At 42.1% G+C, this 16,729-nt stretch overlaps 1 protein-coding gene across 1 annotated transcript in view; it reads left to right on the top strand.

Moving 5' to 3' along the window:
- Nucleotides 1-16,186, top strand: part of galnt9 (polypeptide N-acetylgalactosaminyltransferase 9) — a 69,824-nt gene extending 53,638 nt beyond the window's left edge. The window contains exons 7-11 of the mRNA XM_068761015.1: nt 8,410-8,595; nt 9,971-10,108; nt 12,083-12,178; nt 15,743-15,910; nt 16,040-16,186. Coding sequence (XP_068617116.1) covers nt 8,410-8,595; nt 9,971-10,108; nt 12,083-12,178; nt 15,743-15,910; nt 16,040-16,186 — 735 coding nt within the window. The remainder of the gene's footprint in view (nt 1-8,409; nt 8,596-9,970; nt 10,109-12,082; nt 12,179-15,742; nt 15,911-16,039) is intronic.
- Nucleotides 16,187-16,729: the final 543 nt, after the last annotated feature.

Below are 16,729 nucleotides of genomic sequence, written 5' to 3'. Positions count from 1 at the left end.
TTAGGTGACGGGCCCCAGGGATTGAGTCGCACATGTCCTTTCCATGGGAGAGGGAGCTTTCAGTTCCCAGCACTGTACCAGCACACAAAGGAGGATTCCAGCAGACAGGTTGGGTGTAGCAGCGATTCTGTCCAGTAAGAGACAGAAAGTCTTCAACGTTGTACTTTTTAATTTATTGTTATTTTTCACCTGTGGAGTAATTTATTTTTATTTTATTGGTATTGTTAAATGTCGATGATTTATGTACTAAGGACTTTCAATGGAAACAAGACCGCAAGGGCTTTTTTGAAATGCTCCTCTTAGACAGGATGTTTGACTGTACTTGTACTCATCATCAACATATGTTATATATATATATATATATAATAGTTGTTTGTTTAATTATTTATTGACATACTGTCTTAATTACTTACTTACTTTAGTCTACTTTTGTTTCAGAAGTTCTGGACTGAACTTTGAACAGAATCAGGTCGGATGCTTTTTCTATTCTCCCTGTTAAGCTCAAGGCTAACTTACTACTGAGTGTAGCTTCATGCTAATTATTCAGACAAGAGCGTGATTTATTCTCAATAAAGTGTCAATAATTCTCTAATAGTTCCCCCAAAATCATTGACTAACATAACATATTACTGTCTATCTTAAATAAATAAATAAAAAATCATGAATGAAATCAGGGCACTAGTTATTAAAGGTTAATTTGTTCGCAATGACTCGGCATTTTCTGATAGATGATCAGATTTGCCTTTAAAGAGTCTTTATCTCCTTCCTCCATCAGTCATCTTATTATCTCGTAACCTGATGTGTTGACTAAGTACTTCAGAGCACTGGTTAACCTCTGACCATGTCGTGTCACTGGGCCTCTCTCCTAATGAGCTAGCTCGTCTGTTGGTGCTTTGTTAAAACGTAAATATATTATTTATGGCCGTTAAAGGCCGCAGGAAGCCGTGCCAGAGATCCGTCAGGCTCGTGTTTCTTCCCTTTCTGACAGAGGTCGAAGAGTCATAAATTATGTATTACCTATTTAACGCCATAAATGCTAGTTTAAAGAGGGAGCATAATTTCATTTAATCATAGGAGACTACTAATTCGTCATAGGCCTATATACAAAATAACACATAAAAATAGAAAAGCACTCGGAGAGCGCAGACCTCCGCCAAACTGCTCATTCCCCTCGTAATTAGATTTACACCATCTAGATTCTAGATATTTCATTGGATCTAAATTAGACCAAGACCCATCTTCAGATTTTGTTGTTGTTGTGTATGCCCTTTTTCTCAAGAGGAAAAAAACCCAGCCTGCAACCAGAGTTGTAGTATTTTTGTAGTAACCAGTATTTTGTCGGTAATTCTAGGAAATCTGTTTCGGTTTTCATTGCAGCAAACTAAGTGGTGACTGCTTTGTGTTCACAGACATTAATGCAGCTACATCATGCGCTGAAATACTGAAGTGCGGTTTGTAGGGTGCACAGCTCTGGAGCAGGAAGCTCTGGGTGCAGGCAACACCTGCAAAACCTGTTCTTTCTCTATGATTTATTATTCTACCCATGTGGTAATTATGCGAAACTGTTTAAATATCGGCAAATGTTTGCCTTTAACAAGCCTCTACTGACGTATTGCTGAAATTGTTGAGACTTTTTGAGATATAATCCAGCAAAAACACATCCTTCTGGGGGCAGACAGAGACACTGTAGAGTGAAGAGCACTCCAATTAAAAAAAACGGGCGATGAAACTTTCCCTGATGCAACCCATTAATCCTACATTAATACAGAAGGTCTTTGGATGGCTTTCAAACAACTTAATTGTAAAAGGAATCCCATGTGAATGTGAAGGAAGTCTCACTCATGAACAAACTTCATTCTGAAAGCATTAAAGTTCACTGTTTTTGTAGCTTGTTAACATTACAGCATATTGAAAACCTGCAAACCTGATTTCTTCCAGTTCATTTAATTAGCGTCTCTCGTTTTGTTTTCTTCCTCGCAGAGCTTTCATGTTTTTGTTCAGCATCACTCCTTCAGTCGGCATCATTTCCAGACAGTGCCCACCTGCCTACTCCCGTGTTCAACAAGAGCTTACATTTAAAGGGCTTGAACCATACTTCCATTCATCTGGTGGACTGAAGCATCACTTCAGTGTTTGCTAATGGATTCTAACATGTATCTGTGTGTGCTCCTTATCATCACAGCTGGTATGTTCAGTGACATGTCTCACACACAAAACTACTCCTTTTAGATCTATATATCAATCATCCATCCATCCATCTTCTTGTAGAAGATCAGCTGCTTATCTCAGCTGGCTCCATGCGACAGGCGGGGTACACCCCGGATGAGATGCCAGCTCATCACGGGGCCCCCATCACTGAGCCCCCCTTCCTGATTCTGTTAATGAATCAGCCTGCTTACTGGTAGTGTTGCTTTTGATAAAGCATTAGTTGCTGCAGCTTTCCACACCTTTTGGGTAGAGAGAACAGAAAACCATTTTGAATGTGTACTCGGCTACAATGGCTGACAGCTGTTGTATTACATTCCACCTTGATTGCAGCATTCCCATTGCATATCGATGTTCTGGTTTTGTCATATCAGCAACCCACAATCTATAGATATAACAAAATAGCTATACGGAAGAATTTGGTTTGTGATGAAACTTTAAGGAAGCAGGTAGACTGACAGTCAATTAAAAACTTCCAATTCAATTATTACACTCAAATGTATTTATGTTTGAAGTAAGTAAATTAAGAGAAATCTAAAAAAATACTCTCCACCGAGCAGATGTATATGCAGCGCCATTGTACAGTAAGTTGTGATTTGTTGGCGAATCAGTCAGCTCTCCATAGATCGCGACAGTGAAATAGATCGCCATTATCTCGGTTCTGACTGACGTCCCCACATATCTTCACACTCAGTGGTATCTGTTTTTTGGGCAGGAGCTGCTGATGATTAAAAAAAAAAAAAGAACAGAAAATAGGAGAGGAACTCCGGTTGGCCCCAGGCCATTGTTGCTGCACTCAAACCTGGGAGTTGTGTTGTTGCTGCAAGCTAAGTTTCCTGCAAGTCGGTGGAATAAGTCAGCACAAGGAAACCCCTCAGTGTGGCTCCGCTGCTGCTCGGCCTGCTTCTCCTCAGTGCTTCTTCGTTTTCACTTCTGGCTGAGAAGAAAATTAGAATTTGCAATATTATAATTGCACTTTCAGTAACGATTGCACTGGCGGGACTGAAAAATCTGGCGCTGTTTTCAGTTGATCCAATTATGGAAGTGCCGTTGGTTATAGCAGGCAATGGTGCCACGTGAAATAGTCTGAATTTAAAGGTATGAGATTCATATTTTAAGAATCGACAAATGTTTATTTATTTATGTGAGGCCATTACCTCCAGCCGCTTTAGTTCATGTTGAAGTAGTTTCTACTGTATTCCACTGGAATTAGTTATAAATTAAAATAAGTATTCCACTTTATGAAAATTACACACTCTTGGGTGAAAAACAAACACAACTTATCTTGCATTTTTATACATTATATGCTAGTATTTGTACAGATAAATTTGGAAATTGCAACCTTGTGCAACATACAGCGTTATCTGTGTAAGGTTGTGTTATTATGGGATAGCTGTTAGGTCTAGCAGTAGGAAAGCCTTTCACACCGACCTGGAGGTATGCACCATTCACCCCAGACTGCTTCCTGTAACCTGCATTTGTTCTTGTGAACATGATGATTCAGGAATACTGGAATCTGTTATCCACGGGGACGGTGGGACGAATACAAAGTTCAGTTCAAAACTGAAGTGAAGTCAATCTTTATATGTGGCCTTATGATGAACTGGTGCCTTGTCCAGGATGTATTCTTTCTCTTTCCCAAATATCAGTCCAATAGTGGGATTGCCACAACCAATATTTGGTGCTTACCTGAGATCAGTGTTGTCTATAACAACCTTCCAAACTGTTGCATTGAAGATGTGTGTGTGACGCATAATGCTTAAGAAGTTGTAGCTGCTCTGTGATCTATAAATCACCAAGGGAAGAAGCTCTTCTATTCAAGCGCACACATAAACCCACAGCCTGGTGCATAAAGCTGTGAGACAGGACTGCGAGTTTGCCATTAGCCTCGATGTGCAGCGTTTTCCCAGTTTAGCGGTTGTACTGTGTAAAATAGTGGTAATGGGAATCTGTTTACTGGTGTTAATAGCTTTGATGCTCCTTACGGCTGGTGTTTTTTGTAGCCCTGTGGAGCTTGTCAGGCAAATGGTCCAACTGCAATTAACTAACTGCATGTACAGGGACAATTAAATTAAATTAGCATTACAATGGCATCAAAACACTCTGTGTTAAGTGCCCCTTTTTTAATGGTATGAGGGACATGGGTCACATCCAAAGGGGCTCCACTAAAATACATTGTGGGACGTACAGTATGCACAATCATTGTTTCCCCTGTAGTACTCGGTCTTACTCCGCTCTTCTTTGAGTTTTTTTTTTCTCTCAACAATCATGCACAAAATCAATATCATATGCTTATGTTAAAACTAAAACTAAGGGCACTTCCTCTTACATTATTAGGTTCAGTTATTTCACTTTGCATAAAACTACACAATGTATTTATTTAGCATAGCTAATTCCATTTATCGGCCAGTTCTTTGTAATTTGGTTGCATCATGAGCACCAGTGTGGCCTCAATCTGTCTTCCATCCATCTTCCTGAGGACGAGATGATCGTAATCATCTAATCTACAGCGCTGCGGCTCGGAGGTCTCCTGGAGCCCATCTCAGCTGACTACGGGTCAGAGGTGTGGTACACCCTGGATGAGACGCCAACGCATCGCAGGGCCACACAGACAGACAAACATTCATGCTCACACTCACGCCTATACAATTTAGCTAATTCAACTAAGCTGCGTACTTTTGGAGGGGAGGAAGCTGGAGAACCTGAAGAGAACCTATTCAGACAGGCTGAATGAAACCCAGGACCTTCTTGCTCTGAGGCAACAGTGCTAACCACTGCACCACCATGCTGCCCCCTCTACGGTGAAAAAATACCCAGATGTCCTTCTAATCAAATGCCGCCGGCCATCAGCTCCGTACGGTGTAGACCTGACATCCTTCCCCAGACGTTATGGCCGCAACCTTCTGACCCCATCAACTCAAACAAATAGATAAACAAGCCACTTGTGACCCCAGAACTTATCAAGGTGCTGGGTGAGTCAGGAGTGCGTTCTTCATTACTCTCAGGTGTGTTTGACCACACAGGGGGTTAAGAACCCAGAACCCTCCGTCTGTCAGTTGTAAATGAGGAAGCCTATTGAACGAGAGGTGAAGCATTTGCACACGAAGAAAGAAGACAGGTTGATTAGCTCTTAATTAACCTCTCAGGAGTCCTGCCGTAAAGGGCCACGTAGAGAAGACACTGAAGGACACAGATGCCGGTGCAATCCAAGGAGACTGAGAATGAGACTCTAGAATGAGGCACTTATCTGATGAATGGTTACATCTCCATTAGCACCACACCCTTTATAAAAAAAAACACGCATATATCCTTCTCAATAGCATCACCTGCAAAAAAATCAGCTTCTCAATCAGCTTTTGTGAAAACTTCAGTTGTGACATTTGAATCTGCCGTTAGTTTGGCCTTCAGAAGCCAAGCTTGGGGATGCATTTCAGAGAGCTGTGGGTAAGGTTTATTTTGAACCCATGTCGTTAGCTGGAGGTGGAGGGGGGGGGACCTGGCAGTGGTACCGTCATGCCTGTATTAACAAAGGCCATTCCGTCAGCTACAGAAGGACTTCACCACCTAAGTAAAACGCAAAACACTGAAAATACAAGCGAGCACAGATATGAATAATACATGTGTGATCCTTCTAAGAATGTTCCGTTCATCCACATCCTGTCACGTAATGTGATTTTATCATTTGAAATGTTGTTGTTTTTTCACACCCGCTTTCACAAAAACGCACATTTGACACAATCAGTTGTGCTAATTATTCTGAGGGATGAATCAAGAAAGGTCAAACTGCAGAGGCTAAAAACACACACAGCTGCCGTACAGACGGCTTCTGAGATGCTGCAATGCTCCTCAAGCTACAAAGACCTTCTCATGTATGCAAGGAGCTCCAAAGCTCAATTTATTCTTTCCTTCGTTTTTTCTTCCTTTTCTGAATCTCGGCAAACACCCACAGCTAATTTAATTGGCAGCAAATAGAGCATTTTTTCCTTGTCGGGTTTGTCGCATCTGTTTCTTGTGTTTTACTTAGCATATGATTAAATAGCGCCGCATGTTGTGACGTATAATTAAAAGGTATTATGATTATTGAGATGATTACAGCCCCCCGCAGCATTATCATCAGCTATCAGGGGGCACAGCGGTGCACTGAGCTGCCGCCGTTACTGACACTTTTAACAGTAGCAGAATCGAAACAAGAAAATCCAATTCCCCTCCTTAGCGAATAGAAAACAGCCTTGTGTCCAAAGCTTCTCTGTGAAGCCTGGTAGTTACAGCAGCCATAATGTTCCTGACCTTCAGGAAATGGTGGCTCAAAAAAAGAAAAAAAATTATCGATCTTCAATTTGCTTTTAGTGCCGGGCAACCTGCTGACAGCAATTAGACTTATCCACATTTTCAATTATACACGAGCACGTCGTGCACACATCCGCCAGCTCATTGATATCTTCACACCAATCCTTTCACACGCACAGTATTGATTTAGTACCAGGACGATCTGGATGTGGAAACCAAAGTGAAATGGAATTACACAGAGCTTACTGTGCTGCAAAAGGTGACGGGTGGAAGCGGCAGGGACGGAAGACTCGCCATTAAAAAGGTATTACACTTACGCCCACATAAATGCACAGAGCAGGGAGGCTGCAGTTTAAAATGATGTTTTTCAAGGTCAGCAGCGAGTCAGACAAAGCCCACTCCAAAGTGCTGATAATATGTTTCGTTTTTAGACACTGGTCATCATCAGCAGTGGAGATGACGGGTTGTCCAGTCGTTGGAGAGGCTTAGCGTCAGGTCATCCTCCACTAACTGCCTCACCACAGTTAGAGGGTACAGAAACAGAGACTGGATGTCTTTATTACGACAACCCCCTGAGCATTATAGCAAGATGTAAATTAAGATAATTAACTCTGAGTAAATGTTGATAGTGTCTTTTCTTTTTCCTGTTAGCGCAGCATGCTTGGCTTTCAGGATTACAAATTCAAACATATTTCCTGCTCGCAGGAGAACAAGGCGATGCAGCTCCGTCTATTCCAGCAGCGCGAGGCAGCGAAGCTGGACGAGGAGTCCCATGCAAATATGTCCACATCACTGTCTAGTAATTATCTTTGTATACAAAAAAGAGATAAATACTATTTACGGTAATGCTTTAATAATGAAAATCGGTGCCATAATTTTGTTGAACAAATTGTTGAACTCATTCAAACATGTCTACATACCCAAAGACTGACATGTCTTACTTCTTTATACCAAAACAGAACAAAACTGTGAGTCGGTTTCTGGCATGCCGACATTTGAAACGCATTTATCTTGAGGCAAACCCACGTGCACATTTTGTTTATATCTGTAGATAATCTTAATTATTTCAGCTTTTACAGTTTCCATATTTAATCCAACACCCTCAAGTGCTGCATTTGTTTTTGTCGGGGGGGGGAAACAATATTATTGACAGCTTTATCAATGGCAATGGATGGATGGATGTGTCTTTCTGTCTTTATTTTTACTTTATGTTATCAAAATGTATAAAAGGCTCTGTCTTGCATTCCACGAGAGAATAAAATATTTATCAAGATGCATCTCTAATCATAATTTCATTGAAATCCTTTGATAAATATTGATTACATCATAGTGTTGTTCTAAACTGACCAAGACTGAGTACAAATGTGACGTTAGATCAGCGTATTGTTCACATGGCCGGAAGCCCAATGAAAGTTGAAATCTACTTGCACGACATTAAACGAACACGGTTACCCCAACGCCGCGTTCACCCCATGCTCTGGACTGAACTGAGAAAGTGTTTTTGTGGCGGCGTTCTCCTTTAACGCCATGCAGGGGGTATCTCTTTGGGTTCACAGGGAAGTTAATGCATCAGAACATCTGTTCCGCGTTGTGGTGATCATCATTAAGATTCTGTGGGAGGTGGAGGCTTGGCAGTTTGTACAGCTGGAATGACATTGGCACATGCTGCGCCATTCTGATGGCGTTCCTCAAGTATGGAACTCCTGGGCTACGTTCACACAGCTTGGCACGGATTTGCATAATGCACGTCAGTGAAGGATGATGTTTTGTTTTGGGTTTATGCCACGTCGATGAGACTCCCTGTGATTATTTTCTCACCTCGAGGATGTCGAACGAGTGTCATCATATCCTCGAGGCTGCCATCAATCAAAATGCCTTTCAATACAAACACGGACTCTCTTTGCTGCTCCTCTGCAGGTGTGGCAGTGCGGTGGGAGTATGGAGGTTCTACCATGTGCGCGAGTCGCTCACATCGAGCGCACCAAGAAGCCCTACAACAATGACATTGACTACTATGCGAAGCGCAACGCCCTGCGAGCGGCTGAGGTGTGGATGGACGAATACAAATCCCACGTCTACATGGCCTGGAACATTCCAATGAACGTAAGCGTGTCTCCATCTCCTCCTATCATGTAATTGATTCTCCAGAGACACAAGTCAACAGAAATTTAAAATTCAGATTTCATCCTACTTGACCTTCACACTGGTGGCAGAGGAAGTTGTGTTGTTTTCCTCGGCCCAGAGACGTGCGACGAGTGAACGGGATGAGCTCTAATCAGTTCATCTTCATGCACATCGCTTCATCTTAATTGCATTCAACGTTCTTTTGACAAACAGCGCTGCAAAATAATAAACAGCTACTTTGATCAACACAGACTTTGATATTGAATCCTAATTGCCTCTTAATAAGCCACACAGAAGGGAGTGATTGCCAGTAAAGGACGTCAGCGACAGCTCGTGAACACTGCCCAAAACGACCCATTGCTGTTCAGAGACAAGTAATGAGGGGCAGTCTAGCACCCACACATCGGTCTGATGACACCGCTGATGACTGCAGGATGGCTTGACATTTGGCTCCAGCGTTATTGAGAATGCACTAAGAAAGCAGGAAGTGTCATCATGGGAAGCGTCGTAACAGTACAGCCATTGTGTGTCTGTGCATGCAGCCTGGAGGGCATGTTGGCAAAGAGAGAGACTGTGACAAACGAGCCAGTCCGACCAGATCCTCTCTCCAGTGTAATTACAAACACAGCGGTGCGGCGCATTATTGCCCAATCTGTCCTGTGGAGTCGTTATTTTGTGAAAAGTTCAAAGACCTAACGCGACAATTATCCTATCCCCCCGCCCATCCCTACACCCTCGGAACACAATCTCACAAATTCTCACTATTGCTTTAGGTGCCCACTTAGATCGCAATTACTTTGTGAGGCTTTCTGCTTCACCACAAAAGGCTGACCCCCCCCATCCAAATGCTCAACAATTTCTCAGTGAAATTGAAAGAATTTGTTAGTGCTGCTTTATCCAAAAAAGGGAGACATTTCAAACTAAAGTCACTATTTAGGAGCTTTTGAAATCGAGTCCAGCAGAGGGCTGCAGAGAGGGTCACTGCTGGACGTGTTTTCCTGTAGGTGTCTCGTACAGCTAGCTTTTCAATGCAAAATGTGAAGTGTGTTTGTATACCTTTGCATTAAATCTATGTTAAAGCTATTCCTCCTTTTATATGCATGGAGTTTGTTTTCCGAGGCCATACAGAGTGTGTTTGTTTTCATATTAATACATATTTAAACAGCGCACTGTATATCCACAAACTGATATTGTGTGTCCAAGTAAGTGCGTGAATGTCATGACTTCATTTCAGGAATGACCGTGAGGATTAATAATCAAGCAGCTGGTTAATTAAACGTTGGTTGCTTGTTCAAACGTGGGTCTTAAGCGAAGCTCCAATTTTGGTCTTCTTTTTACCACAATCTTCTTACAGAACCCCGGGGTAGATTTCGGGGATGTCTCGGAGCGCTTGGCCTTAAGGAAGAGACTACAGTGTCGGAGTTTCCGCTGGTACCTTGAACACGTCTATCCTGAAATGCGGATCTACAATAACACCATCACATACGGCGAGGTGAGCAAAAGTCTGCAAAGAGGATTACTGACTACTCGGCATGTTAATGCTTCTAAATGATCATGTGTACTTCCATTACAGAGCTGCAGTTCATCCTCTTAGACACATAATTGGATTCTGCAGATGACAGATGACTGATAAAAGTAAATTGCATTGCGAGCATCTTTTGTGAGTGTGAGTTTTTGCAGGCCTTTTTTCTGCAGGCTACAGCTACATATTATCTAATTTATCGTGTAAAGGCAAAGCTCTGATTGCAGTGACACAGTTTATACTCTTCAAAAATGACTGAAAACCACATGAATATAAAAGACACAGTAAGCAGCAGGGGAAAGGCATCTAGTTGCTATAGAAACATACAATGAGATGTAATTTGCTTAGAAAGAGTTTCAATTAAACTCATATTAGTTTTACATTTCAATTAGATTGCTTTGGGCTGAGTACAGTAGGAGAGAAAAAGATGTCATGTTAAAGAATTGAGCACACTCCAGAGGGAGGAAGATTTTCTCCAGTGTGCCATCTTTCATCATATCAGTTTGAGCAACAGAAAACAGAGGAGAATCCCTCTGCTCTGCACGTGCAGTGTTGGAAGACATCAATGTTAGACTCCAAAATTCATCAAAGTGCCATGAATTTTCACCCTCCTTTGTTACCTCTACTGCCTGCTTTGGCTGTGGCACCCGGCTAATGGATCCCTCAGAGCAGCAGCCACTTAAGTGGCACTATTTCATATCTGTCTCCAAGAATTGTGTTGCCACACAGCGGCCGCCGCAGCAGAAGTCGAGTCTCGTCTGTCACCGAGCATCAGTGCCGCGCTAGGCCATGCTTGACCAGACCAGCCGAGTGGAAACTTCCCTGACAACAGCGCATGACAGATATGTCACAACCTGGAAATGAAGCCATACGCATTCAGATCATGTGTGCAACCGCTCTTGCTCAAAGTACACCACCATCTGCAGTTGTGGAGGCAGAGGCAGAATGCGGGCTGGTCACCACATGATGCACAAGGCTTTGGCATTATTATTTTGGAAAGTAATCAATGTAATTACAATGACATTTTGAAAAGAAAATGCTTACCGGTACTAGCTTTTCTTGCCGTTCAGCGGGAACATAACTATTGCTCTATTGTTTATGTGCTGAATCTAATGCTAGAGCAGGACAATCTGTACCAGACACATATTGGTGTAAGAATGACAAATCTGTATCGACAAAAGACAAGATATGGGTCTTGGAAGCATTCTTTGCTTTTCAGTCCAAGTATTAATGACCAATCACATTTGAGGGGGGATTTGGAAGCATGCAGGTAAAACAGTCCACATGTAGATTGAAAGAAAGAGTTGTAAGATGTTGGCTCCAACCTGAGGATAATTTAGCTTTTCATTAGCATTTCAGCTGCATTCATATGCAGATGTATGTTTATAGAGACTGGTCTAATTGTTGTCAGATAAAAGCAGACAAGTTCCAAGACTGCTAAATGGGCTGTAAACAACAGTGCATGGAAGAGAATGTCCTGGATCACGTTTTGCTTCAGCAGAAATGTGAGTCTTGGAGTCTGGATACTGACGGCCAGACTAATTATAAGAGGATAAACAGTCTACCTGTCTCTCTCTGTCTCAACTGCATCTCGAGATGTCATTGATCAAAATGTCTCACTTATGTCATGTAGAAAATATAAGTAAAAAAAAAAAAACATGGTGCAGATTTTAATGGGAACAAACTTTGGCCCTTTGAACACTGGCACCGTAGAAATTAATTGAATATATTAATCAGTGAGAATTACAAGTGAGGGTGGGCTGTAGATTCATGCATTAGTCAAATTAACACAATTATCTAAATTGCCTCATTTAATTCTTGGTATGACAAATAACTGTTCAGATCTGATGGCCATGCAGATGCCATTTTTCCATTCCCTAGTTTTTTATTTTATTTTATTTCATGCATTGATTATGTGCCATTGCCTCTTTTGTTGTCTTTCAGGTGAGGAACAGCAAAGCTAGTGGCTACTGCCTGGACCAGGGCTCTGAAGACGACGACAAAGCCATCCTGTACCCCTGCCACGGCATGTCCTCCCAGGTCAGAGCAGATCCTTGCTCTCATCAGTCAGTGGTGGAATTCAACTGTCTCCCGCCGAAGACTTTAAGAGAAGCCGAAAATGCATCCAGGACCGCTGAGGGCAAATGATGAGATCATATCCAAAGCCACGAGTGAATAGTTCAAATAAAGCGTAATAGAGTGAACCGTAATGCTCCACTCAGGAGCTTCATAACTGGAAGTCATTATGTCTGAATTTAATCACATCTATTGTGAAAGCTTATTATTATTATTATAGGACTCTCATCCAACAGTAAAATATATATACGGATATATTTTGTTTGGGATTCTTTTGGATGGTTGGCTTAGAAATACTTTATTATGTCTATTGGATTAGAAGCTGTTCATAAGTCAGACAAAGGGAAATGTGCACAGGAGCGGCAGTATAATTAGCTCTATGTTGGGAAGCTCAGGATGAAAATGTGACCACTCCCAGGTGAGAGTGCATACAGTTATCTGAATGCAAAGCCAGATGCTCCTGGTTAAAAAAAGAAAAGAAAAAAGAACTGCATGCTCTCAGAATAATGAATATTTTGAAGAGCTACCAGAACAAATGACTCCCCGCCTGTTGTCCTGTTTTTGATCATATTTTCCTTTCATACTCTGGAACGAAATATAACGCTGAAGACAAAGACATGCATCACTTTTCTTAAATTTCCTGCCTCGCTTGTCCCCTTCTCCTGCTGCTGAGTGACATTTTCATTATCCGTCACATAAGGAAGTATCATAAGATGCCCGGCTGCTTCCTAGCAGCTCCTCTTTTCTCCTGCAGTGAGAACTCACTGGGGTCCGGTAATGTAAAACTTCACTGACTCCTTTAATCCTGAGCCCTAGAGGCAAACAAACAAACGGAGATTACATTTGTGTCTTTGTATCATTAGATTACAGTGATGACTGACATTACTGTGAACGGGCTGAATTTAATTTGGTGGGGGCAGTGTGATTTAGCGTTCCTTTATACCATCCCTCCTTTTACTTAAGAAGAAATGTAATTGAGCAAAATAAATCTTTATTGTAGTTCTGATGAATGAGCCTCTCTCTGCCGATTCTCCCGGTGGAAATCTAAATCGGGAATATGGCTCACCTCTGTCGTACGGAGAAGGAGCCACACAGTCTGCATCATTGCTCGTGATCACACACCACTACTAGGCGGTAGTTAAATGAAGCGCTGTCTTTGTTATTTTCAGGAGATGAAAAAACAGGGCACCTTGACAGGATTAATGTAACCTGGTGATTCCCTGCATGAACAGAATATTAATACAACTGGTACTACTGGGATGCAGTGGATGCACTGCACCCTAACCCCAACCCTACCCAATAAAGCGACTCCCCCCCAAAAAAAAGTTTAAAACATGAAACAACAATCACTAAAATAAAAAAAATTTAAAGTGTATGTCGAATGAAAAAAGAATGAATCCATGCGGGATTAAGAAAGGAAACGTTCTTCTTCTTTTTACCCTGGTACAACAATCAGTCCTGTAGTTTCTTGGATCCGAGCATTGCATCACACATTTAGTTGTGTTGCGTTTACAACATGAGACGTCTACAACATCTTGAAAATAGATAGAAGTCCTCTGACTCATCGTGTGACTTCCTGTCTCTCCGCTCACTGGAATCCCAGCTGTGTTTCGTGCACCTGGGTGTGCAAGGTGCCGCTTGAATCCCCTTTGTGCCACTTATGCTGTGGAGCCTATTAAATTAGCTCCTTCGAGGTTGGACGCTCACTTAATTTCCCTTGCTAGACCACATCTCCATGAGAGTTCCTCTGCTGAGTTGAAGACCCAAATTAAGCCCTCTTTAATCTGTGAAATATATTGATTCATCAAATCCTGGCACAGCAAGATATCTGAATATTAAAACTTTACATATGATACATGTATTGTCACAATTTCGTACCTTTAATGAGCTAATTAGGCATCTTGAGATGACCTTGACTTCTGCAAAGTGGCTGCAAAACTTTTGCGATGACAGGGAGGCAATGGAGTGTCTAATGTGACGATATGAGGCGCAGGTTAATCGCTTTGGCAGAATCATTTCCCTGCGTTAATTATTTGTTACAGTCCCATTTAAAATGTATTAATGTGTAAAAGGCTGCCAGACCGAGCTGTAAACATGTATTAGAGGGGATTATATGGATGGATTCCTCTTGCCCAGTCGTAGTTTAAACCCTGGGTAAATCCATTCAGAGCCTCATAACCCTGAGACTCACCACAGCAATGACAAATTCCTGAAGTAATTTTTAATCAAACTGCCTGCGCAGTAATGATGTATGGGCTGGAGAAAAATGGCACAAGTTCACAAACATTATGTGTTTGGCATTAGAATGAGCGTCTGATGTTTATGCAAATATGTGACACTCCCGAGGCCAAAGAACTGTGCATTTCAGCATTCTTACGTTTAGCCGAATCCAGCGGCAGTGACCCTTGAGTGACACACAAAGTGCAGCTTCATTGCTTTCTTACTTGCTCCAAGTAGGGCAGGGCAGAACGTGAGAATAAAGCCCTCCTGCATGCTCAGCATCCACACAGGCCTCTGGCTGGATTCTTGCTTTCTCCATCCATGCTCCATGAAGCCCTCTGCTAGGGCGCTGTTAAATACCCGAGAGATGTTCCACATGCTTTAATGTGATGCCGTGTTTAAACAAATGACGCACTGTTTCAACCGATCCGATTAAGACAAGCATGTCTGTGTTATTCGGGACAGTCACGAATGTGTGTTCCCATCTGACCTCCCTATCTTTGGCATCTCATTGATCAGAGACAAATACTCCCGTTAATAATAAATGTTATCTCCTGCTGTATCCTGGCGACTCTTATTGCAGAGCCTTTCATATGCACGATTAAACAGTAAGGGATCACATTTTGGTTCAGGGAAATACTGTATCATTAGTAAGCTGCACAGTGTGGATTCCCTGCGGTGATGTGCATGGAAGTACTCGACTAAACAGCCTGCAATAGGAGATACAGTCCTGATTTGTTGGAAACTAAGAAGTTTCTAATAAATCGTTAACTACATACTTGAAAAACTCTAAAGAACATCAAATAAAAGAAACCCTGATTAATAGACAAATAAAATATGACAATATAACATGGCATCTTTGTAATTGTTTATTTTGGTCAACATACAATGACAGTAATATGGTAAGGGTGACTAGATTAGAAGTTTTTAGATTAGATTTGACATCAGATTCTGTTTAACAACTGAGTTGTGTTTAATGTACACATGTTAAATGTACCGAATTAAAAGTCATTCTAAATCTTTATAGTAGTTTATGTCGGGATGTCCTTTTTTTCCACCTAAGTTGCATGTTTTTAGTGGTGGGAGCAGTGCTTTAAGTGGTCCGGTACGTACCGATACGGAGCTCCAGGACTTCTAAAAATATCCCTTGAGCATACCGGTACGGAGAGAACCCACACAGACATGGGTAGAACATTTGAACCTGCAACCTTCTTGCTGTGAGGCAACAGTTCTACCCAGTGTGCCACCGTGCTGCCAAATTACATGACATGAATTTAGGAGTTTAACATACTAATTGTCTCTGTGCAGCTCGCACGCTACTCAACCGAGGGGCTCCTCCAGCTAGGACCCTTGGGTTCGACCACCTTCCTGCCTGACACAAAATGCCTGGTTGACGACGGCAGAGGACGTTCTCCGAGGCTCAAAAAGTGTGACGCTATATCGAGGATCTCCCAGAGGCTTTGGGACTTTACACAGGTAAAAGGAATCGTCATAGATAATCTCACACATGTTTATACATAAAACAACAACTCAAATATTTCTGCATGCACATATATGCGAGTTATTCTATGATTTAGTTACGTGTTTGTGTGTTTTTTTTCTCAGAATGGTCCCATCATCAGCAGGGATACTGGTCGATGCTTGGAGGTAGAAATGTCTAAAGATGCCAACTTTGGCCTGCGCTTGGTGGTCCAGAGGTGCTCCGGTCAGAAGTGGATGATACGGAACTGGATTAAGCATCCCAGGCATTAAAGTAGGAGGAAAAAACCTCTGAGACAGTTTGACCAGTGTTTCGAGTCGACGTTAGATCGCAAATGTTTGGTAGGTCAGAGAGGATTGTGGACTGGCGGCGCTGGCGTGTAGTAAATCCAACCACTGCACCAAGCTTTCCTCAGGCTACGACGCTTTCCAACACTGAGTCTTAAAGAAGAGCATCATCCATTCTAGTGTTCCACTGAGCCGCACGTTCACAGAGACCTGAACTGCTGCACTGAAGGGATCCACATTTCAGCTACTGTACATGAGCAGAGGAACGGATGCCTGAGAACAGCTTCTGATGATGATTTGAGATCCTCACGTTTGCTTTGTTTCTACTGTAAAGTAACCATCAGATATTTGAGAAGGGAAAGTGTGTGTGTACATGAGTGGTTTGTTTCTCCTCTGAGCAAAACGAAAGATACAATTGCTGATTATTCTGGGCTGTGATTGAAAAAAAACAAATTGCTGTCGGTATATTGTGCTGGCCAGGAAGAACATGCAGGAAGCTCCGGAGGGGCTGATCTGAAGCCGTTTCAT

This window comes from Brachionichthys hirsutus, chromosome 4 (genome assembly GCF_040956055.1).
Source record: "Brachionichthys hirsutus isolate HB-005 chromosome 4, CSIRO-AGI_Bhir_v1, whole genome shotgun sequence".
Taxonomy (NCBI): Eukaryota; Metazoa; Chordata; class Actinopteri; order Lophiiformes; family Brachionichthyidae; genus Brachionichthys; species Brachionichthys hirsutus.
This window is presented reverse-complemented; position numbering and strand designations above follow the sequence as displayed.